At 32.2% G+C, this 26,345-nt stretch overlaps 1 protein-coding gene across 2 annotated transcripts in view; it reads right to left on the bottom strand.

The window, feature by feature from the left end:
- Positions 1–26,345, bottom strand: part of LOC127720146 (uncharacterized) — a 39,641-nt gene that overhangs the window by 11,811 nt on the left and 1,485 nt on the right. For both annotated transcript variants that reach the window (XM_052226610.1, XM_052226611.1), the window contains exon 2: positions 15,754–15,806. In XM_052226610.1, the coding sequence (XP_052082570.1) occupies positions 15,754–15,783 (30 nt within the window). In that variant the 5' untranslated portion in view covers positions 15,784–15,806. The remainder of the gene's footprint in view (positions 1–15,753; positions 15,807–26,345) is intronic.

The following is a 26,345-nucleotide window of genomic DNA, read 5'->3' as shown; positions in this document are numbered from 1 at the left end:
TTACTGGAAATGTGAAGATATGATTGAAGCTTTAAATGTTCTCCTGGACAACATATATGTACGTTTCGGCGATAAAGTGTATCGACAAGTAGTTGGTATTCCTATGGGCACTAACTGCGCCCCTTTAATAGCAGATGTATTCCTGTATTGGGTATGAATCTCAGTTTATGACCAAACTCAGTAAAGACACGTCATTGTTACATTTGGTTGATACATTCAACAATACCTTCCGTTATCTAGATGATATTTTTTCGTTATATAATCAAGAGTTCTCTAAATATACTACCGAAATTTACCCAAAAGAACTTACTTTAACGAAATCTAACATAAACAGCAGGAGTTGTCCTTTTCTAGATTTGGACATTTCAATCTCTAAAGGAAAACTCCATACTAAAATTTACGACAAAAGAGACGACTTTTCATTCCCTATTGTTAATTTTCCTTTTTTAGACGGCGATGTTCCTTTGGCTCCATCATACGGTGTTTATACATCCCAACTCGTTCGTTATGCTCGTGTTTGTAGTGATGTCATAGATTTTAACGAACGTAATCAATGCATCACTGGTAAATTATTATGTCAGGGATTTCGTTACCATAAACTACGTAAAACATTTACTAAATTCTTTCATAGATACAAAGATTTGATAAGTAAATTTAGCTGTACCTGTAGAAAACTGATTAAAAACGGTATTTCACATCCTAAATTTTACGGTAATATTGTACTTAAAGCGCGGAAATCACTATGTGATCCGTGTAAACTCATCGAACCTTTAAACAAACTTATTAGTAAAGGTTACCTTACCAATGTTGTAATTAGATCTTTGAATATAGTTTACATTGGCACTAATATCGATTTTGTCATCAGCAAATTAAAACATAACTAAATGTGTATTCTTTTCAAACGGGATGTATAAAGACACATCCACGTTAATTTTGATATATAAAGAGGTAAACTCCTAACTATCCTACTGCCTGTCGATACATTTATTTTTGGCATTGCACAAGTCATGTCTTCTTTGACTGTCCATGACGTTAAAATACTAAATCCCTGGGATGTGTTTTAGTTGATTTTAGTCTCTGATGCATGATTAATATTAATTGTTTTTTGGCTTTTAACTAGCTGTCAGTAACTGCGAGTACTCTCAAATCGTACTTTCTTGTTTATTTGACCTGTTGATACTAATTGTATTGCTTTTTTGTTGTTTAATGTTATTCAGGGTCTATACAACATCAAAATTATTTATTTTGTAAAAATAATCCCTTTCTCTATTTGAACTGTACACGTATTCCTAACAATAAACTTATTTTCATTTACCTGTGTTTAAAGTAATTGCAAATGGCATATATTTTTGTTCAAGCATATTGTTTTTCTTAAATTTTTCAAATCACAGCGGTATAACATGTTACTTTAATTATTCTTCCCTTAGTTTATCTATTTTGTATTTATATTGTATCATAGATCAAATTTATTTGATTAGTGTATGTTCACTAGTGTTAATATGTCTTTTAATTGAGTAAATTCATTTCAATTGATATTTAATAGTGTGTCTTTCTATGTTGTTATGTTACACTATTGTTTCAGATAAGGTTGAAGGTTTGGTACCATTTAAACGTTTAAACCCGCTGCAATTGTTTGCACCTGTCCTAAGTCAGGAATCAGATGTTCAGTAGTTGTCGTTTGTTGATGTGGTTCATAAGTGTTTCTCGTTTCTCATTTTTTATATAGATTAAACCGTTGGTTTTCCCGTTTGAATGGTTTTACACTAGTAATTTTTGGTGCCCTATTGTAGATTGACGTTCGGTGTGAGCCAAGGCTCCGTGTTGAAGACCGGACTTTGACCTATAATGGTTTACTTTCATAAATTTCGACTTGGATGAAGAGTTGTCTCATTGTTATTCATACCACATCTTCTTATATCTATTTACTGCAGGGTTTGTTGCTCGTGCTGTGTGGATGCAGTAGAATGTGTCCCCGTGCTTGTGGTGTATTCCCTTATATTTTTCAATTATGGGTTGTTTGCCTGTGAGAGAGCTTTTACATATTTATTAAATCTTTGTTCTTAATTGTTAATTATATATTATGGTGTTTGGATGTATAAATACTCATCCACGCCTGCTATTTTTATTATTGCCCCCTTCTATGGTTTTACTAAGATTTCTTACAATCTCTGTTTTTGCCCTGTGTTTGTTATATGTCAGTATTGTAATACTTAAGTCTTTACGTCGGGCCTTTTATAACAGTTTTTGTAAGAGTTCTTTTAGAGCTTTGCCTATTATTTCCTATTCCGTAATTGTGATCCTTATTCATTGTTACAACCTCCGGTCTTTTTTATTTTTCTTATACCCCTATCTAGTTATCATGATTTTACGTAATGGAAAGAAAATTATTAAAAACACAGATTCTAGGTTATCCACGTGCTTAAACAAACGTATTTGTAATGCCTCTACAGCTAGATTGTTTAACAAAAATGCACGTGGATATCCACAAATTTTCCCGTGCAATGCCAAAAAGTGACTAACCTGTTTTAGATTAACTTCACAAAATACTGTAAGGTCAACAGTGAACGGGAGAGCTTTTTTGCTCTCCTTTTTCTTGTGACATTACCTGAAAAACTCAAAACCTTATATATGTGGTAACTTGAACCCAACCTAAGTGTGGTATTCAATATGTGGGACAGACGGAACGAGAGTATTACAAAAGAAATCAAGAACACCTTTACCGTTTTCGTAGACCTAAAAAATTCAAAAGTTTGATATATCAACATTTAGATAAGCATAATCACAATCTAAAATTTATAAAATTCCAACCACTTGAAACCGTTCAGAAACAACCAGGAGAATCACACAAGCAATTTGAAAAATCAATTGAAGTTCGTGAATTATCTTGTATAAAAAGACTTCAAACAGCTTATCCTCTCGGTCTTACTGACAAAATATTAGGACAGGGGAACATAACTAAAACTTCAATCGATGTCATTAGTATTGTCGATAAACGACTTAGAAATAAAAGGTCTCATGGCAAACGCAAAAACCGTAATCAACGTATTAAACATCGTATAAATTATACACTTGCTGATCTGTTATCTATAATAATAAATAATGGCAGACATCAAGTATTATGCAAACTGGGTCAGATACCAATAAGTAAATTATATGCTATTTTTCTGGAGTGTGATAAAATTTCTTTGTTTAGCCCAATGTATGAATCGTATTATTACAGCCTTTTGTCATCATAGGCTATTTCCTAGCATCGATAAACCTCAAAATCATAAACGGCATTTTCTTAAATTAAAATATATAAAAAAAGGTATTGATTTTATTAACTTATCTAGTATATTCAATGACTCTACCATCCAAAGCCAAATATCTCCATATTTTGATAATATAGAACCAAATTTTATTTTGTATTCTTATAAAAAAAAACAGCAAAAGTTTGATTTTCAATTATACGTCAGTTACATCAGACGTCAATATAGAAAATAATGTTCCTTCCACTTGAGACTGTGAAACATCTAGTTTTAGATATGTTCCCTATGGTCATGTCCTTACAGGAGACCTCAACATCGTCGAAGACCGTGAGGTCATAACTTTTCTTAATAAAGGAACGAAATATCGTCTTCCATCTCAAATAGATTGGAAACAGTGTCGTCAGGTCATTAAAAATCCTCTGTCTGTCTACTATAAAAATTGGTGTAAACGTGAAAAATCAGATAAAAAATCTCTAGACAGTTATTTGAATAAAATTATGAATACTGTTAATATTCGTATATCTCATTTTGAAAACAATTCTGAAATTAGTAAAAGGGTCCATAATATTCCTATTTCTAGAATAAAAAATAAACTCCAAGTATTCGCAAAGCGGTTTGTGTTCGTACCGGCAGACCTAGCAGCAAATAATGTAGTTGTGGTGTGACGCATATACTACACGGAAGTTCTCCAAAACGAAAGTACAAATTCATCTACATTCAGGTCCGTACGCTCCAAGGAGAGTCAAATTGTAAACAAGCATATCACTGCCACTACCCAGCTTAAAGCCTCTTCCGAACATTTGAAAGTCCCAACTATGTACTAGTTATCAAAATTGCACACAAAAAAATTTAAATTCCGTTTCATCTCCGCATCTAGTAAGTGTTCTACTACCAATCTATCAGTGTTTCTAACTACCTCCCTTACTACTATCAAAGAACTTGATATTAACTTTTGTAATAAAGCTTATGAAAATATTGGTATTAATTATTTTTGGAGTGTTAAAAATTCTTTAGAGGTTTTAGATAAAACACATGCGTTTGATGGTCCTTTTAATTCTGTTGACAGTTATGATTTTTCTACTCTCTATACTACACATCCACACAATCTTATCAAGAAAACGTTTTCATATTTAATTAAATGGTCTTCTGAAAAATCTCATTACAAATTTAGTTGCTGTAACTCGTTTAAAGCCTTTTTCTGTAACGAAAAAGGAAAGTATGCTAGATACACTTACTGGAAATGTGAAGATATGATTGAAGCTTTAAATGTTCTCCTGGACAACATTTATGTACGTTTCGGCGATAAAGTGTATCGACAAGTAGTAGGTATTCCTATGGGTACTAACTGCGCCCCTTTAATAGCAGATGTATACCTGTATTGCTATGAATATCAGTTTATGACCAAACTTAGTAAAGACACGTCATTGTTACATTTGGTTGATACATTCAACAATACCTTCCGTTATCTAGATGATATTTTTTCGTTAAATAATCCAGAGTTCTCTAAATATACTACCGAAATTTACCCAAAAGAACTTACTTTAACGAAATCTAATATAAACAGCAGTAGTTGTCCTTTTCAAGATTTGGACATTTCAATCTCTAAAGGAAAACTCCATACTAAAATTTTCGACAAAAGAGACGACCTTTCATTCCCTATTGTTAATTTTCCTTTTTTAGACGGCGATGTTCCTTTGGCTCCATCATACGGTGTTTATATATCACAACTCGTTGGTTATGCCCGTGTGTGTAGTGATGTCATAGATTTTAACGAACGTAATCAATGCATCACCGGTAAATTATTAAGTCAGGAATTTCGTTATCATAAATTACGTAAAACTTTTACTAAATTCTTTCTTAGATACAAAGATTTGATTAGTAAATTTAGCTGTACCTGTAGAAAACTGATTAAAAACGGTATTTCACATCCTAAATTTTACGGTAATATTGTACTTAAAGCGCGGAAATCACTATGTGATCCGTGTAAACTCATCGATCCTTTAAACAAACTTATTAGTAATGGTTATCTTACCAATGTTGTAATTAGATCTTTGAATATAGTTTACATTGGCACTAATATCGATTTTGTCATCAGCAAATTAAAACATAACTAAATGTGTATTCTTTTCAAACGGGATGTATAAAGACACACCCACGTTCATTTTGATCTATAAAGAGGTTAACTTCTAACTATCCTACTGCCTGTCGATACATTTATTTTTGGCATTGCACAAGTCATGTCTTCTTTGACAGTCCATGACGTTAAAATACTAAATCCCTGGGATGTGTTTTAGTTGATTTTATTCTCTGATGCATCATTTTTTATTAGTAATTGTTCTTGGCTTTTAACTAGCTGTCAGTAACTGCGAGTACTCTTAAATCGTACTTTCTTGTTTATTTGACCTGTTGATACTAATGGTATTGCTTTTTTGTTATTTAATTTTATTCAGGGTTATATTTGGTCTATATACCAGCTTTGATAAGTGTTTGGTATTACTTTAAATTTTCACTTCTTCGTACTATGAACATCAAAATTATTTATTTTTTGTAAAAATATTCCCTTTCTCTATTTGAACTGTACACGTATACCTAACAATAAAATTATTTTCATTTACCTGTGTTTAACGTAATTGCAAATGGCTGATATTTTAGTTCAAGCATATTGTTTTTCTTAAATTGTTTAACATTTCACAGCGGTATAATATGTTGCTTTAATATTCTTCCCTTAGTTTATTTATTTTGTATTTACATTGTATCATAGATCAAATTTATTTGTTCGGTGTATGTTCACTGGTGTTAATATGTCTTTTGATTGAGTTAAGTCATTTCATTTGTTATTTATAGTGTGTCTTCTTATGTTATGACGTTACACTATTGTTTTAGATAAGGGTGAAGGTTTGGTACCATTTAAACGTTTAAACCCGCTGCAATTGTTTGCACCTGTCCTAAGTCAGGAATCTGATGTTCAGTAGTTGTCGTTTGTAGATGTGGTTCATAAGTGTTTCTCGTTTCTCGTTTTTTATATAGATTAGACCGTTGGTTTTCCCATTTGAATGGTTTTACACTAGTAATTTTTGGGGCCTTTTATAGCTTGCTGTTCGGTGTGAGCCAAGACTCCGTGTTGAAGACCGTACTTTGACTTATAATGGTTTACTTTTATAAATTTCGACTAGGATGGAGAGTTGTCTCATTGGCACTTATACCACATCTTCTTATATCTATCCACTGTTATGGAAAATTGCAAATGTTAATCCTATTTTTAAAGGAAAAGGTAGTCCACATTCAGCTTTTAACTATCGTCCAATATCTGTTACTAGTATTGTTTGTAAGATTATGGTAAAGGTTCTTTTTAAACATGGGTATAATTATATGAGGAGTAAAAACCTTTTGTGAAAGTTTCAATCCGGATCCAGCCAGGTGACTCTACTGTTAATCAGTCAATCGAAATATATCATAAAATTATCAGTAATATGGATAGTTGGAGGGATGTAAGGTTTGTATTTTGTGATGTATCTAGAGCTTTTGATAAAGTTTGGCATAAAGGACTTTTATTTAAATTTAAACAATCTGGCTTAAATGATCAGCTCTTATCTTGGATAGAACGTTATCTTTCAGATCGTCAACAAAAGGTAGTTTCAGAAGGCTTTTCATCAACTCTTAAAAGTCATGCAGGTGTCCCTCAGGGATCGGTTTTGGGACCCTTTGTGTTTCTCATTTATATAAATGATATAGTAAATGACATTGCTAACGATATTAGACTTTTTGCAGATGACACCTCTTTATTTGTTATAGTAGATGATGATCATACTGTAGCAGCTGCTTCTTTGACTGATGACATAGATGTTATCTCAAATTGGGCAAAACCATGGGCTGTTCAATTGTATTCAAAGAAAACTAAAAATATTGTATTTACTAGTAGGTGAAGGGAGCATCCACCTGTATATTTTGGGATAAATGGCGAAGAGGTTGAGAAAATAAATATTCACTGGCATCTTGGGATAACATTTCAGTAATCAACTTCATGGAACACATATATTGATATTATTTATAAAAAAAGCATGCTCTCGTCTATCTGTGCTTCGTCAAGTTAAACATTTATTACATAGGAGTTCACTTATACGTATTTATTATGCTTTTATTAGACCTATATTAGAGTATGTTGATGTTGTTTGGGGCAATTGCTCCCAGCACGAGTCTGAGCTTCTAGAAAATATTCAAATAGAAGCTGCTAGAATTATTACAGGACTACGGCGTAATTCCTCAAGACAAAACTTTATATTGAATTAGAATTAGAAACTTTGGAGAATATACGAAATAAACATAAGCTTATACTATTCTATAAAATATTAAATGGGATGACACCTGCATACTTATATGAGTTAGTCCAGCCATGTCTTCCCAGACAAACCCCTTATACTTTGAGGAATGAAAATAACACTTTTCACCCGCCTCTTGCTAGAACTAGCTCTTATTTTAATAGTTTCATTCATTCCACTATAAGACTTTGGAATAGTCTTCCTCTGAGTTTACAAAAATCCCCAAGTTTGTGTATATTTAGAAGTGGACTGGACAAGTTTTATAGGACTGGTGAAATATTTAAACCTTTCAACTATGGGATAAGGAAACTTAATATAAGTCATTGTCAACTCAGAAATAATGCTAGCAACCTAAAATCACATTTGTTTAATCAGTTTTTATCAGAGAACACTTTTTGTGCAAACTGTAATCACCCTGTTGAGGATAACCAACATTTCATTTTTATTTGCCCTAAGTACAATGATGTAAGACAGATCCTACTTCATTCTATTTACTCTATTGTTGATAATGTTGACATAAATATTGAATTATTACTTTTTGGAAAAAGATTATTTCCATATGATATGAATATTGCTATTTTTAAATCTGTTCAGAAATATATCAGTGACACTCAACGTTTAGTTTGAAATTTTCTTAATTTTTGTTTTATTTAGTGTTATTTTTTTTTCTCCACTTCAACATTAATTCATTAACTCCACTAAGCTAGCTTAGTGTATCTTCCAAGCCATATATATATATATTTCTAATGACTTATAAAGGATATTTTTATGTTTCAAGGTACTTCAATAAATGATGAGTAGTAGCCTATATACTTAAATATACTTTACATTTAGTATTTAACACTGTACACATATATTTGCTTGTGTGTGCTCATAAGTAGCATGCATGTTCCACTATATTATATTATTTTAAATACAGTTGTTAATATTTGATTTATACCTTGTACATGTAATATGGAGAGAGCTTTTATAGGCTGTGCCTGTTGCTCAATCCTTTTCATATCTTAATGAATAAAACATGTTTAAAATCAAATCAGATTCCAAAACGGTGATCTAGGATTAACAATCTGTTATCTCGGATTCGACATCCGTTATCTCGTATTAATAATCCGTTATCTCAGATTCACACTCCGTGATCTCGGGATTATTAACCCGTTATTTCGGATTGATAAGCCATTATTTTGAATTGATAATCCATTATGTCAGTTTCCCAAGTAGTTATCTCGAACTTTCAATCCGTGATCTCAGAATAGTAATCCGTAATCTCTGATTGATATTCCGTTATATCATATTGATATCAGGGTCAAAGGTCACAATGTGTCTGACGTTTTTGTCATTGTCTTGTGGACAATTTAGACTCGATATATATTGATGAATCACAAACAAACTTGGTATTCTGTTAGACTTGATCGGTCAGTTAATAATCCGCTTCGCCTAATCAAGCTTGACATTGTTTATCCAGACGTATTGCAAGAAGCGTGGACTCCGACTTAATTCCAGCCAAAAAGCTAAATATGTATAACAGGAAATGTATGGCTCATTGACTTCGTTTTTGCTTGAAAGCTGATCATATGCAAACTTTAATTGGCGGACATGTCCTCTACAACTTTTCCATATTTCTTGCTAATACAGCCACTAATATGGCAGCCAGATACAAAACCTATGTATGATTGGTCAAAATTTAGATATCTTCTCTGAGTCAGCACTTCGGTGTTGACATAAATATCAATTATATGGTCATTTTTATAAATTTCCTGTTACAAAACTTTAAATTTTTCGAAAAACTAAGGATTTTCTTATCCCAGGAATAGATAACCTTAGCCTTATTTGGCACCACTTTTTGGAATTTTGGGTCCTCAAAGCTCTTCAACTTTGTACTTGTTTGGCATTATAACTATTTTGATTTGAGCGTCACTGATGAGTCGTATGTAGACGAAACGCGTGTCTGGCGTATTAAATTATAATCCTGGTACCTTTGATAACTACTGAAACTATTATGAAAAGTACATATGCATCTTTTTTAGAATGATGCATTGAATGTCTTCTAGATTAGAAGCTTGTATTATTCTTTAACTTCCGTTTACGCAATATAGATGATGTCATCTGACTACATAATTCAAAGTTTGGAAACTATGTTGAACGCATCCATCACATTGAACGTGAAATAAAGAATACCTCAGATACAGTTAAGTCTGTCTCATATCTTGACTTACATCTAGAAATTGACAAGAACGAAACTTTACGACAAAAGAGATTTCAGCTTCCTAGTTTGAACTTTCCATTTCTATGTAGCAATATTGCAGCAGCACCTGCATATAGAGTATATATCTCCCAGTTGATAAGATATTCCAGGGCTTACATTTTCTATCATGATTTCCTTGATAGAGGGTTGCTGCTCACATGGAAGCTATTGAACCAAAGGTTCCAAATGGTGCAGTTGAAATCATCCTTTCGAAAATGTTACGGACGCCATGCTGGGTTGGTTGACCGTTATGGAATATCTGTTTCACAGATGACGACAGATATGTTCCAATTGTCGTAACCACAAACTTGTCCTCTTCCCGCTAATGTAACCTAACGAATTACACTTATGACTGGGTTTGTACTTATATGAGCAAATCGACGGATGCCACATGTGGAACAGGATCTGCTTATCCTTCCGGGGCACTTAAGATCACCCCTTTTATAGGGGTTCTTGTTGCTCTTGCTTTAGTTTTACTTGTTGTTCTTGATGCTTTTTCATTGTCTGTGTTGTTTATACCGGTAACAGTCTTGTCTATCCTATGTCGTGGAAAACGTTTCAATTTTAAAATCTCACACTCGGTTAAAAAAATTCACATGACCGATGGCATACGAATTTGGTGTTGTCTAAAGGTTAGATAAGAGTCGATTACCAACCTACTTTCGTGAGATGCCTTTTCACTTGATATAGCCTATTAACATATTTTCATAGGAGTAACACGACGGGTGTGGCATGTGGATCAGGATCTGCTTACCTTTCCAAGGCACCTGAGATCACCCCCCGCCCCTTCCCCGGTTTTTTGTTGGATTCGTGTTGCTTAGCCTTTAGTTTTCTATGTTGTGTTTTGTATACTGTTGTTTGTCTTTTGGTCTTTTTCGTTTTTATTTTGGCCATGGCGTTGTCAGTTTATTTTCGACTTATGAGTATTAATGTGTCCCTTTTGGTATCTTTTGCCTCTCTTTTTCTAAAAAATCCATTTTACCACCGCCCAATATGGTGTGGGTGTAGAGTCAACTTCATACACCTTCGTCCGCACGCAACACTTTGGTTTTGGACTCCGTTATACAGTTTTGTTCTGTAATTATGGCCTTTGATAGATTTGAAATTGACTACATTTTGATTTAGGGATGACAAATCGAAAATCACTTGAGGAAATAATAAGGAAATTTACAAAAATGTGACGGAAAATTTAAAACAATTGACCTTGACTATAGTTGATTTTACTCGTACTGATAGTTATGGTCGTTGATGGTTAATGCATGGGAGAAACTCATCAAAGATTTGAACAGAGGCATACAAAACAAGAGATTGGTAACTCCATTTAATAGTCATTTAATTAGAGAAAATTGCACACGACACTTACATTTTGCATTGTACGTCTTACAAAATAGATTTAGTTATCCCTCACCCAACTACGGAAGCCCATTTAGGACCTCCAACAAATATTATTTGAATTCGATATCACGAGTGAAAATCGTTTTGATGAATTGTTGAATTCGTTATCACAGAATGAAATCGTTATCACAAATTTATAAAATTATTTATAACAGTTTTTGTTATTCGTAATAACGTATTAAAAACGTGATTCGTTATCACAGATTTTTGTAAATCGTGATAACGGTTTAAAATCGCAATAACGAGATTACGGAAGCCCATGAAGGACCTCCTAAAAATTATTTGAATTCGATATCTCGAATTGAAATCGTTATCACGAATTGTAGAATTCGTTATCACAGATTAAATTCGTTATCACGAATTTATGGAATTAGTTATAACAGTTTTTATAATTCGTAATAACGGCTTAAATTCGTTATTTCATTTTTTTGTAATTCGTAATAACGGATTAAAAACGTGATGACGAATTTTATAATTCATTATTATGGATTAAATTCGTTATTACAGATTATTATAATGCGTGAAAATGGTATAAAATCGTTATAACAAATTGTATAATTCGTGATAACGGATAAAATTGGTTACAAATATTTCTAAAAATTCGTGGTAACGAATTTAATTCGTTATAACTATTTATAAAATTCATTATTACGATTTTTAATCAGTTATCACCAATTACCAAAAAATGTGATAACTATTTCTACGAATTTGTGATATCGAATTCAATCCGTTATAACGATTAAAACAATTCGTGATCACCCTTTATAAAATTCGTTACTACGGTTTTAATCCGTTATCTCGAATTACAAATATATGTGATAACGAATTTAATTCGTAATTACGAAAACAAAAACTGTTATCACTAATTCCGGAAATTCGTTATCACGAATTTAATCTGTAATTCTTGAAAGCGATTTTAATTCGTTATTTCGAATTCAAATATATATTTTTGGGAGGTCCTAAGTGGGCTTCCGTAACTTTACTCATCAGATCGATACAAAGCAGAAAAATTTTAAATCAAAAACACTTACCGGAGGTTGCAGGGTATTTTAAAGTCCCCCAAACAAAAAATGACACGAAATACAGATCTCAAGAGTACACGCAATTACTGGCAATTAGTTTAAAGCCAATAACAACGATTAAACAAATCATGAATCTAAGCCTAATTATCATTAAATTCATGTGTAACATTCAATGGATTAAGTGTAAAGACGTAATTAAAGGCCTGTGAAAAACATGACCTTGTGCAATGGCAAGATCCCTATTTTGTCTATGACGTCGTTGATGTTTACATTGAATACATATGTTCAAACTCTTTTAGGTCATTTTTCAGTAGCAACAAACAAAAGAGCTAAGTCAATTGGACATGCTTTGATACTATATCTGCCCTTGAATTTATACTTGATAACATTTTTGTTCGCTTTGGAGATTCCGTATATCGTCAAGTTGTCGGAATTCCAATGGGGACTAACTGTGCACCACTTATTGCGGACTTGTTTTTGTATTGTTATGAGTTACAATTTATGACTAAAATTAGCAAAGACCCATCAAAATAACATCTGATACAAAAATTTAACAATACTTTTAGATATTTGGATGATATATTGGCTCTCAATAATGACGACTTCAGTATGTATACTAAAGAAATTTATCCTGTTGAACTTACTTTAAATAAAGCTAATACTAACAATGACCACTGTCCTTTCCTCGATCTTGATATCTATATCATTAACGGGAAGCTTAATACAAAAAAAATATGATAAAAGAGATGATTTTTCATTTCCTATCGTTAATTATCCATTTCTAGATGGTGACGTTCCCTTGTCACCATCTTATGGTGTTTATATATCTCAACTTGTACGATTCGCTCGTGTATGTAACAACGTATTAGATTTTAGCGAAAGAAATTTATGTGTTACTGAAAAATTATTACACCAAGGTTTTCGATATCATAAACTAGTCAAAACATTTACTAAATTTTATCATCGGTATAAGGACATCATTCGTAAATATAACTCAACATGCAGACATCTTATACGTTCGGGTATTTCACATCCAATCTTTTATGGTAATATTCTTTACAAAGCACAAAAATGTCAGTATTCACCTCAAAAGCTAACAAACCCTTTAAATAGACTTATTAAGAAGGGATATAGTTACGATACTGTTGTCAGGTCATTAAAGATTGCATATTTTGGCTTTAATATTGATTCACTTATAGGGTCTTTGAATCGGAATTAAACATATTTATTCTAAAACCAGTTGTTGGCATGACACGGGTTATGTTTTTCTCATATATTATATGACGGTATAATACTAAACCCCTAACAGGAGGGATTGTGCCTGATATTCATATGATGAAGACATAATATTTCAATCAGTTTATTTGAGGTCTGGAGCTGGCATGTCAGTAACTGCTAGTAGTCTGTTGTTATTTATGTATTATTGTCATTTTGTTTATTTTCTTTTGTTTCCTATTCTGACATCGGACTCGGACTTCTCTTGAACTGAGTTTTACTGTGCGTACTGTTGTACGTTTGTTTTTTCTACATTGGCTAGAGGTATAGGGGGAGGGTTGAGATCTCAAAAAACATGTTTAACCCCGCCGCATTTTTGCGCCTGTCCCAAGTCAGGAGCCTCTGGCCTTTGTTAGTCTTGTATCATTTTTAATTTTAGTTTTTTGTGTATAATTTAGAGTTTAGTATGGCGTCCATTATCACTGAACTAGTATACATATTTGTTTAGGGGCTAGCTGAAGGACGCCTCCGGGTGCGGGAGTTTCTCGCTGCATTGAAGACCCATTGGTGGCCTTCGGCTGTTGTCTGATCTATGGTCGGGTTGTTGTCTCTTTGACACATTCCCCATTTCCATTCTCAATTTTATTGACAACGGCATATGCGGACTTATTGTTAGGAATAATTTCATGATTGATATATATTCATTACCGTTACGTATTAACGCCACACATTTTTTTTTTTATATTTCTTCCTATGTTTGCGTTATAACGCAAACCATTGCGAAATGACGCAAACATCTGCGTTATAACGCAAACCTTTGCAAAATAACGCTAACCTGTTAAAACGCAAATCTTTGCGAAATAACGCAAACATTTTGATTTCAATTATTCTTTTAAGTTTTGTATATGTTATACTCAAAAACTGTATTGGGTTTACATTTCACATTTATGATATAATTTGAAAGCAGTGTTTTGTAAATGTCGGCATTTCCAGGTCCGTCTTTCATCAAATTTCGGTTGTTATTTTGTTAAGAGAAGGACCATGAACACAAGGCCAAATCATTATAATAAATATTCATAGAAATAAAGAAATACTTGAAGTGCAATTATACACAAATTAATAATGATTTTTGTATCAGAAAATTATATAAATTTCACAAGAAAAGAGATATGGATTACGCAAATATTAATCGAAAGATTTTGAAAATTTTGATGTAAGAAATCGTTTGTTGAAATTTCAGAATATGATAAAGATTCTTTTGATAAAAAAGTCATGGAATTTTAATTTCAATCTTCTGGGGTAGCTATTTAAGATGCTTGGGTAGCAATTTGAATGTTGAGAACATAATTATAATAAAATGACATCTTCATCTTATACATTTATTGCAAACTGGTAGCTTGTTTGGATTTAACCAATCTTTCACAATGCTCAAACGAGCGCTTACTTTGGAAATATATTTAGATTCAGCTACATTAGCGGGGTTGATTTTTTATTTTCTTCGGTTTAACTTCAATTTACTCAATTTTGTTTGTAATATAAATATACATGTATTATCCTGCTCATTATTATCCCATGATGTGAGGAAAACACTCAAGCATTTTACTTTGCAATAAGTACAAAGGGTGATAAATTTTAATATATGCAGCCTCCTCCATTTATAACAGCTGCTTCCTTTGAAACCAAACAAAAATAAATAAAACAAATGTTTTCGTTATTTCGCAACTGTTTGCTTTATAAAGCAAAAAGTTTGCGTTATGTCGAAAAGGTTTGCGTTATAACGCAACGGTTTGCGTTATTCGCAAAGGTTTGCGTTATAACGCTCACATAGGAAGAAATATAAAAAAAAATGTGTGGCGCTAATTATAATATGCTTCCGTAATTTGTTATTTTTTAAACAAGTAAATTGCATAAAGGAAGCTTTGAAATATATAATAACACAAATTATCTGCATGAAAACATATGTTCAAACAATGATTGCAATGCTAATTTAATTATCAATTGAATAAAAGAAGTTAAGCATTGGGAACACCCTTATTTTCCTTTCAAAAGTTAGAAGTTTTAATTCTCTTTACTATATCTGCCAAAAAAGTTTTTGATATTTTTAGACGTTGGATTGTTGAATCATACCTCAATTACTCTTTTTTATAACATAAAGCGTTCTAATTTGACAGAATCGGGAAAAATGAAAACGTCAATTGATTTGACTTTGAAAGATAAAAGGTACGAATAGACTTGAATTGTGATTCATAACTGTTTCCTTAAATTGAACAATTTTATAAAAAAAATCATGATTTTTACAAAATTAAAATACTTACATGTCCCGCACTTGACGGTATCTGCGCCATACTGTGATCATTAAGATTAATACCTGCAAGATGAATAAAGAATATTTGAATAACAACATTCTAATTCGATGATGTTTGAAAATGAAACAATCAATGATGAACGGAATCAGATAATCAGTATATTTACTATTGTTTGAAATGTAATATTTTGTTTGTAGTAAACTGAGAAAAAAAGTTAAAGAATAACTGAATATTCTGATATTTTCATGATATTGTTTTAAAAAAACTTTTATCTATCAAATTACAAGTGTTCCAAGAACTGTCCCTACCATGCATCCACCTGGAATTTAAATCTCCCTATTCAAATTAAAACCTTAACAGACAGATACAAAATGTACAAAAAAGAAAAGGCACATTTTCAGTTGCCATTTAAAATATCGACTATGGCATGGTAATGTTTGCAAAAATTTGATATTTTTCATTTAAATGCAATATTTCTTATTTAATTGGTATATCTCTTCATTTAAATGCAATATTTTTTATTTGAATAGTATATTTTTTCATTTAAATGCAATATTTTTTATTCAGATGGTATAATTTTTCATTCAAATGGTATAATTTTTCATTCAAATGGTATAATTTTCGTTCAAATGCAATATTTTGTATTCAATTGGTATAAAATGTCATTTGAATGCAATATTTTTTATTCGATTGGTATAGTAGTTTTTTTATTTATATGCAATAATTGCATTATGGGAAATTCTTTGCAACAACGTTTGTGATTGGTCGGAAATTGTTTGGATTTCTCCCCTTTCTTTCTAAACATGGGTGACCAAGAATTAAAAAACGCGTCAGAATATCGCCCTCTAACTAAATCTAACGTTCGTGCGAGTCCTGCACTGGCTGTTAAAATCTTGTGGTCATAACTAGTATTTCTATTGCAAAATTTCGATGATCAAAACGTTCGGTCCACTTTTCAAAAACCGTTTCATTGTATATGGATTTATATGCAAGTAAATCGTTTTTTTTTAAATAGATTAGACACCGTTGGTTTTCCCGTTTAAATGGTTTTACACTACTAATTTTTTGGGGGCTCTTTATAGCTTGCTGTTCGGTTTGAGCCAAGGCTTCGTGTTGAAGACCGTACGTTGACCTTTAATGGTTTACATTTACAAATTATGACTTGGATGGAGAGTTGTCTCATCGGCACTCATACCACATCTTCTTATATCTATATACAACGTAAACCAGACGTTTCTCAGACTGTTTTCTTTTTTTAATAAATCCTTTGCCGCGCGTTGTGTACTGATTGATAACTCAGTCTGGGAGAACAAGATTTATTTCAGTACCAGTTGTAATAAGGTTTGAGCAAACTTCCAGTAATTGCAAATACTCTTATGTCGGTGCTTTGTGTCTATTGTCTTAATGTTAGTTTTTTTGTGTGTCTCGTACCGATCTTTTGAGTTAAATTGCTGATTAGTGCAGGTTGTTATTGTATTGTACTGTTACACCACTGTCCCAACTTCGGGATGGGTTGCTCACAAACATGTTGTTGTACTGTTACACCGCTGTCCCAGATTAGGGGGAGGATTGGGATCCCGCTAACATGTTTAACCCCGCCATATTCTGTATGTATGTGCTTGTCCCAAGTCAGGAGCCTGTTATTCAGTGGTTGTCGTTTGTTGCTTTGTTATACATATTTGTGTTTCGTTCATTTTTTTGTACATTAATTCGGCCGTTATTTTTCTCGATTGAATTGTTTTACATTTTTGATTTCGGGGCCTTTTATAGCTGACTATGCGGTGTAGGCTTTGTTTATTGTCGAAGGCCGTACGGTGACTTATAGCTGTTGATTTCTGTGTCATTTGATCTCTTGTGGAGAGTTGTCTCATTTGCAATCATACCACATCTTCGTTTCTATATCCACCCTGCCATATTCTTTATTTGCCTGTCCCAGGGATTGAGCCTGTAGTTTAGTGGTTGTCGTTGGTTCCTGTCTCGACTCATATTTGATATTTTGTAAATTGTTTTGTTATGTATACTTAGGCTGTTAGTTTTTTCGTTTGAATTGTTCACACTTTTTATGTCGGGCCTTTTATAGACGACTTTACAGTATCAGGTTTTTGTCATTGTTGAAGGCCTTACGATTGTCTACAAAAAGCATTTGTCTACATGACGGCAAAAAGCTCTACAGAGCTTATGTTTGTAGTATTTCATTTAACCCGACTTAAAACAAATTTTTCTTATCTTATCTTATCTTATCTATAATTGCTTACATCCACTTCATATTTGAACTCCGGTGGATAGTTGCCTTATTAGCAATCATATTCCATCTCTTCATTTTTATATTATATACGTGACTTCTAAACTCGTGTTTTCCTGAACAAGCATGAAATAATTTTCACTGGGCGTTAAAATTAGCAACAAACAATTATCAATCAATTTAAACTTGTGTTAAATAAGAGGAAAACCATTTGATATTTATTTATTTGTTGGAGTGGGGGACAGAAGGATTTCATATATGAATATGGTTGCCTGGAAAGAGCTGAAAAATAGGCATGATTAGCGACAGATTGAAATGAATAATAATGCCCTCTCTTCCCTTCCCCATCCTTCATCTATAAATTTAAACTGACCACCACGGAATAGCCCAATAGTGTTGAAAGTAGCGTTAAACACCAATCAATCAAAATCCCTTCCCTAGAATATCAAATATCGTCCCTTAACTGTTATTGTCCGTGTAGTTCTTATATTTATCCAGCTTATCGTCCTACAGGGATGTCCTACTAAGGCTGTCATACCATAAAAACGTTTATAAAACAGCTCACATTCTAATATATCTGCATTCATATTTATTAATTTCACTTTAGACTAAACGACGCCATGTTTGTTATGTGCCTCTGCCGTCAACTTATCAAAAAAAAAGAGGGGGAAGAGAGCCAGAAGATCTTCCCAATGCAAAAAAAAACCAGAAATGGACTTCTTCTGGCTCACTTCCGAAGAACAAAAAAAAACGCGCCCCATTGATATGTTTTAAAAACGCCTTGCCCTACCCTTTTTTCCAAAAAAATGGCATTATTAAATATATAAAATTAATTTATATATAATCATCAAAATTAAAATGCTATTGTATTTTTATAAGACCTTCTTTATTACATGACCTGGGACTAATGACATCTATCTATAAGTCCTAGCATACATTAATTATTATAATATGAATATGTTTCTTGTTTTAATAACCACATATGACGCTATGCATGAGTCACCATTTATCAGGACAGGAATTGGGATTACATAGAGAGGATAAGGGACGACATCAGAAAATCAATGAAGGATAAAAAACTTTATTCAAATAGTTTGGGGCGGGACCAAACCTATAGATAACATGGATAACATAATAAAGAAATGATGAAATACACAGAATACGTTGATTGACTTTTGGTTGCCTTATGTCCAGTGGCAAATATGTCACGCATGTTTATGACAAATATAATAGAGATCAAAGGATAAAGAATAGAGTGAAATGGTAAAAACTAAAAGATATAGAGTAATAGAAACGATCTTTTGATCTGAAACCCCTACCCTCACACACACACCATAACCATTACTGCCAATACTCGCATATATACATCTCTATACAAATATCTAAATTTGAACCTACTCCCCCCCCCCCGCCCCCCCCCCCCCCCATAGACACCGAGGTTTTGGATCCGCCCCTGTTAAATGTGTCTAATTATATACATTTTGTACGGGTCTAGATAATAGCTAAACGTACAATCATATAATTTGTTGGATACCTAATTATATTATATAATATGTCACAAAATAAACTTGTATACCCCCTTCCCAATGCAGTATTGAAAAGAAAATCATTTAAAAGTCCTGAAGATAAAATATGTTTTGAAATATGCCCTGCATACTTATTTATGCAAAGACATATAGTAATTATTGAACTACTGTGGGGCTTGAAAAAAATCTATTTAAGGGATTCGGAGACGAGAACAGTAAAAAAAAAAGCTCAGCAACGAATCCTAAATGTAAAATGATTTGCAGCATAAGACATGAGAGCACATATTATAGATAGTATCAAATATGAAGTTCACGCCTCATATAGTGAAGTCCTATGTCATAGGACTATTGTTGTAACATGGGTTAGTGACTGGTTCCAATTTATCCTGAATTGTCTTTATTAAAGAATTAGTTCCGGGGTATAACAGCTTATGTCTCTACTTGTGGGTTTCTGGTTCTGCTGTCGTAATTAGGTGATTTTTTTTCTACATGTAGTAAAAAAGAGGGGGCTTAGTCCAAATAATTGTAACGTCCTGGATGCTTTTTATTCTTTTTTCATGTGTGCCTTCCTGCAACGTCTCTGAGGATCAAGAAGAGTAAAAAATGATATAGCACTAAAGAACGTCATGATTACATGTATCTGGACTTAGAAGGGGGAGGGGGCTAGCTATGTATTTTTTTTATTTCAATGTGTAGACTGTAGGAGAGTTTCTTCAGAAAAGGTTTTCATTGGAGGTGTTTTGCCATGCACGCAGGCATCTGTTTCTATCCATGAACAAGTTGTGTGTCAAATTAATTATTATTACTTGTCACTCGCATTTTTTGCTCGTCCTGGCCATTATTGGCATTAACAGCCAGTGCACGAACTCGCACGAACGCCAAATTTAGTTATAGGGGGCGATATTCTGACGCGTTTTTTAATTCTTGGTCACTCAAGTTTAGAAAGAAAGGGGGAGAAATCCAAACAATTACCGACCAATCACAAACGTTGTTGCAAATTTGACCTTATGACGTCAAAGAATTTCCCATAATGCAATTATTGCATATAAATAAAAAAAACTACTATACCAATTTAATAAAAAATATTGCATTCAAATGACATTTTATACCAATTGAATAAAAAATATTGCATTTGAACGAAAATTATACCATTTGAATGAAAAATTATACCATTTGAATGAAAAATTATACCATTTGAATGAAAAATTATACCATTTTTTTTATTTTCTCTAGTACTATCAGTGATTTCTATAAGCATAAGAAGATATAGTATAATTTCTAATAAGACAACTATTCACTTGAATCAAAATGAAGTTGACGGCAACCAATATAAAATCAGTATCAAAACCAATGAATTTGAGTTTACAGTTGTTATTAATATTTGAATTTCATTTATGAATTATCAAGATACAAATTCAATTAAAACAGAACTTTAGGGAAATCGTCTGAATTCAAAAAGAAGTGAAACAAGGTACTGTGACATTGTTAGCATGTCCTGCTGTGAATGCATAACCCATTATGATAGTCTTCACCCAGTCAAAATGGCACAATCGGTTAAGTTACAAATCAGACTACTAATCTGGTATTTGAAAATTTGAAATCTCGCTAGCTAGTTTGGAAATAAAACATTATAGCAGATTGTGCGGATTTTAGTCGTTCTTTCTCATAAATCTGCTGAAACACTTTTTGTGTTATATGTATGTTAAGGTCATACAACGGACAGAAAAATGAGGAAGTAAATCATTGCTGAGAAATTGGAAGTTGACAATTTGAAAGTTGAAATTTTTATGTTTGTCATAGATCCTAGTTTAAAGTAGTCCATCTGTGTGAAGAAAAGATTTTAAGCAGACCTTTTACGTAGTTGCATCCTTACTTGTCAGTTCACTGGGATTCACGAGATAAAACACACACTTTAATGTTGGTAACTAGTATTGAGTTACAGGAACTGATCAATTTGTCTGAAAGTGAACCCAAAAAAACTTTAAAAGATGTTTGGTTTCTGTTTATCCTTCGGGAGGTTTTTTTTTTCTTCATATGAGTACAAAATCAAGTCAGCTAGTTGAGATCCGCAAGTAATAACAACTGTTATACGGTCTATTGAAATATCAATCCATCAAACACAACACATAATATTCGATCAAAAAGTTCAGCATTTCGATTTTATCATCTGTCGTATTTTTGTAGTTGGAATTATTGAAGTTCTTCATAGAAAAGTTGTTCATGAACTAAGTCAAAAATTGGTATACTCAAAGATCTATTTATAGTGTTGAATTTATACCCTTTAAGTGTAAGTTTATTCAACCGATTAATCAGTTTATCTGGATCGTATCTTAATTTAAGAGTTCTGTTTACAACATCACCGTACAATTAGAATGTTAGATTCCATTTGAAATATTTAATAAAAGTATTTTTAAACAAATGCTAATGAAGTTTCAAAGCTCATCAATCAATAAACAAGCTCTCTTATTTTAAGAAAGTTTTGAAAAATTCCAGCCCTGTTCATTTCACATATGCACTGCTATTGACAACGACACTACGATTCTCGTAGTGTGTGAGGCCTAGGTTTGCTTGATTATACCTTTTCATTCTTATCTTAAATATACTGATGGGAAATTGACAATTCAATGTATAGTAAATTTATATCCATAAGCTGTTGAACAAAAATTCATACAAGAAATTGGTATAGGTATACCACATTATATGATTTAACAAAGTTATGTATCTAAGAACCACAAAAAAACATTGGTGCAAATAAAACTTCAACATAAAAACTAAGCAGACATGATATTATTACATTTGTTTGTACCATAGCCAGATAAGTATAAAAAAGTAATGTTTTTACCTCTAATGTGTTCGTTTAGTTTCAAACTAACATACAACATTAGCTATTATTATAACATAACCTTTGATTGTTTGGAAATGTCGGTTATAGTAAAACAATGTGTAACATTATTTGAATACTTATAGAAACTTTCATAAGAATAACATTTATTCGTTGGCATGGTTATAGATTACCAACGAAATTTAATTTGCAATGGTGTCTATATTTAATGTATGCTGGTATGTAAATTTGCATATCAACGAAAACAAATAATCAACAAAAGGGATTTTGTTTAATCAACGAAAACAAATATTAACGAAAATAAAAAAATCCAAAGAAGTACCTTTCATTTTTTTTCTGTAGACCAACCATATAATTCCGTCATCTAGAGCTCATGGCCATATGCATAAAGCTACTTAAGTTTATATTTTCTTTAGTAAACACTAATGTTAAAGAAACTCTGCCCGCCCTTTTTTACCTTAGTGGTATGCATTCACAACCTTAAAATAAGAATTTCCTTAGTACAATCTTAGTTGGATTAAGTCACGCCAACAAATCTTAAATGGTATGCATATTACTCATTAAACGACTAAAACGCTTAAGATTATATTTTAGTGTAAGGTACCTTAAATTTAAAAGAAGAAAAAAACAGATTAAAATCAGTGACAAGTCATTATTGTTGCAGAACATGGATGGAATATCTACCATTTAACTGTTTATTAATTATATCAGTAATATTTCGGTTTTTTTTTTTATTTTAATTTTTTTTTTTTGTTGCTTAATAGTCACAACTATTGTAATTTTCTCTAAATCACATAATCAATTTATAACAGAGGGTAGGTATATAATTTCATTCTACTCTTATGTCTCAATTTCGCTATTCCGACAAGAACTTACACATTTTTTACTCTTACGGAATTATTGCTATTATTTTTTTTACTGATTCCTCTGTTAGTGCATGTTTTAATGAATAACATTGAACGTTGAAGTGCTAGATAAGTACTAAACATTATAAAGGAAGCAATGAAGATCTTCCGGAATGCAAAATATATTCAGTTATATAGTTTTTTTCAAAAGATATAGGCCAAATATCCCTGAATGTGTTTCACTAACTGGGTAAAAATCGGAAGGGTATAAAAGAATGGAATTCGAAGTCTATATAATCTACAATTATCGATTGTATCATTTGCTACAAGATAATGTGGAGTATCTATTAAGCGACTGCTCGTGTGAGTGAAGTTTTGTTTGCACTAAAAAACATTGCTAGTGGATAATTTAGAAATACTTTGATATTTTACATTTAAAACTCCATACATAATTTGGTCCACTTCTGTTGATATAGGCCTTGCAAATGTTGGACGTCCGTTTGTCTGGGCAGGATATATAAGTACGCAGCCACGTCCGGTCAGAATGTGGACGTTAAAACCGATGCCGATGTAAAGATTGTGCCAGTTGCAAGGCAAATTTATTGTATGCGTTGTTAAGTTGTTCTCTTCCTGAACATGCATGAAACATTTGCAACTTGGCGTAAAACCAACATTACTAAATCAACAAAATTCCTTCCAAGCTCCTTTGTCTCTCCTGTAGTAACAGTAGGGGGAAATTTGTATTACAAATTAAAAAAAATCTCTTCATGCTCGTTGCTCGTCCATTAAAATGACGTTTTCTCTATTGCATCAATTTGGCATTTGGTAACGTATTTTATTTTAATTGTTATGCAAACCAACATCAATTTAACCCTATTTCTTCATAAAAGTATTGTTCAATCAATATAAATTATCAACACAAACTTTTGCACGGATGAGTGTATAATACGGTAACTAGAGAAGATTCCGATTTTTATATTCCTTACTTAAGTGGAGACTTAAGTAATTCTATGCATACAACTTCATAATTTTACTTAACTACGGGATATCTTAGTGAAATTTAAGTTTAAGGGGCCAGCTGAAGGACGCCTCCGGGTGCGGGAGTTTCTCGCTGCATTGAAGACCCATTGGTGGCCTTCGGCTGTTGTCTGCTCTATGGTCGGGTTGTTGTCTCTTTGACACATTCCCCATTTCCATTCTCAATTTTAAGTTAAGATGTTTTATGCATACGGGCCATGTTCCTACATCCATGAGCTGTAGAAATTTTCAACAATACACACAAGGGTGTATGAATCAAATATCGTTTTACTCGAAGTTGTTTTAAATTTTCAACGTTTATAAAAGAAATTTCTAAAATACATTATTCATACATTTTTTAATAGATGTAATTAAACTATTACCAAACAATTGTATTTGAAAACAACTATTGTCATAGCTGTCAATATGCCAAAATTGATATCTTGTACAGGCCTGGATACACTTTAGTAAAATAAGTAATGTAATATTGTATAATTTAATGTGTTGATGTTTGTAGATGTATAATGATTTCTCTGTATTAATGATGCTTCGTGAAATATTTATACGACAAATGATTATCAAACTCAATTAGACGCATTCAAAACATATACAGACAATAAAAACTACTACAGTCATCTTTTTAAAAAAATGGGATTTCTGCAATTATTTGTCGTTTGTTGATGTGGTTCATAAGTGTTTCTCGTTTCTCGTTTTATGTATGGATTAGACCGTTGGTTTTCCTGTTTGAATGGTTTTACACTAATCATTTTGGTGCCCTTTGTAGCTTGCTGTTCGATGTGAGCCAAGGCTCCGTGTTGAAGGCCGTACTTTGATTTACAATGGTTTACTTTTACATATTGTGACTTGGATGGAGAGTTGTCTCATTGGAACTCATTCCACATCTTCTTATATCTATTGTATACATATTTTAATGACTATGCGAATTTGAAGGTGACATTATAAACATACAAATAGTTTTAGTTGCAGGCTAATCTTTTTTTAAGATGAATTTCCGTTGGCTGGTGAATAAATATGGAATAGAAATTCATCTTATTATTGAGAATATAAAAGAGAAGATGTGGTATGATTGCCAATGAGACAACTTTCCACAACAGACCAAATGACACAGAAATTAACAACTATAGGTCACCGTACGGCCTTCATTAATGAGCAAAGCCCATACCGCATAGTCAGCTATAAAAGGCCCCGAAATCGACTTCAAAACGGAAAGTCCCTTAACAAACGTCAAAACCAATAGCTCAAACACACAAAACAAATGTAAAACAGTATGTGTAACATTTTGGCTCAATAAACAAAGGACATATGTAACAAGTAAATTTGACTTAGAATAAAAAAAAAAAACATAGTGCCGTTCTTTTTTTTTCACAGAATATAGGTTTCATTCAAACATGTCACCGTACAGATTTAAAATGATTCTGGCATAAAAAAATAATTTGAATTCTTATCCTTTCAATTCATTTTTTTAAAAACTTTTTCAATCATTTTTCTTGTCTATTTACTGTAATTATATGAAATTTAAGAATGTTTGTCAGATCGTTTAAATGACAAGAAAATTGCTCTAGATTTGCGATTTTAAACTGGAACAGAGTTATTAAAGGTCTCTTAAATTGAACGAATAAGATATTCTTTTCTTATAATTATTTTGCTTATTCACCACACAACTTCTTTTGTTACAAGTAAATTAGTTTTAAAGAAGGATGTTATACTTGCATGTACATGAACATATCCCCATTAAAATGTTATCATCGTGAAAATACAATCTTTGATGTGAATAAACCTTTTATGTTTTGTTTAATATTTTGAAGTAAATTTGAAATACATTTAATGTCTTTATATATGTGTCTGGCGTACTGAATGATAGGCATGGTAATTATGATTATTTCTTTATCAAATATATATTTTTGCGAATGATTATATATAAAAAATTAAAACGTCACATTAAGTAATACGATTTAATTTTGTAAATAATTTATGTTCTTTCATTATGTCCTTTAATTGCTGATTCTACATCACTTTGTGTCATGGCTTCATGTGTTGGACTATGTAAATGTCTAAAGGATGTCTAAAGGGAACAGCAAGTCTGTACTATAACTTCCACTTTATGACGT

This window comes from Mytilus californianus, unplaced genomic scaffold (assembly GCF_021869535.1).
Source record: "Mytilus californianus isolate M0D057914Y unplaced genomic scaffold, xbMytCali1.0.p SCAF_11, whole genome shotgun sequence".
Classification (NCBI taxonomy): domain Eukaryota; kingdom Metazoa; phylum Mollusca; class Bivalvia; order Mytilida; family Mytilidae; genus Mytilus; species Mytilus californianus.
This window is presented reverse-complemented; position numbering and strand designations above follow the sequence as displayed.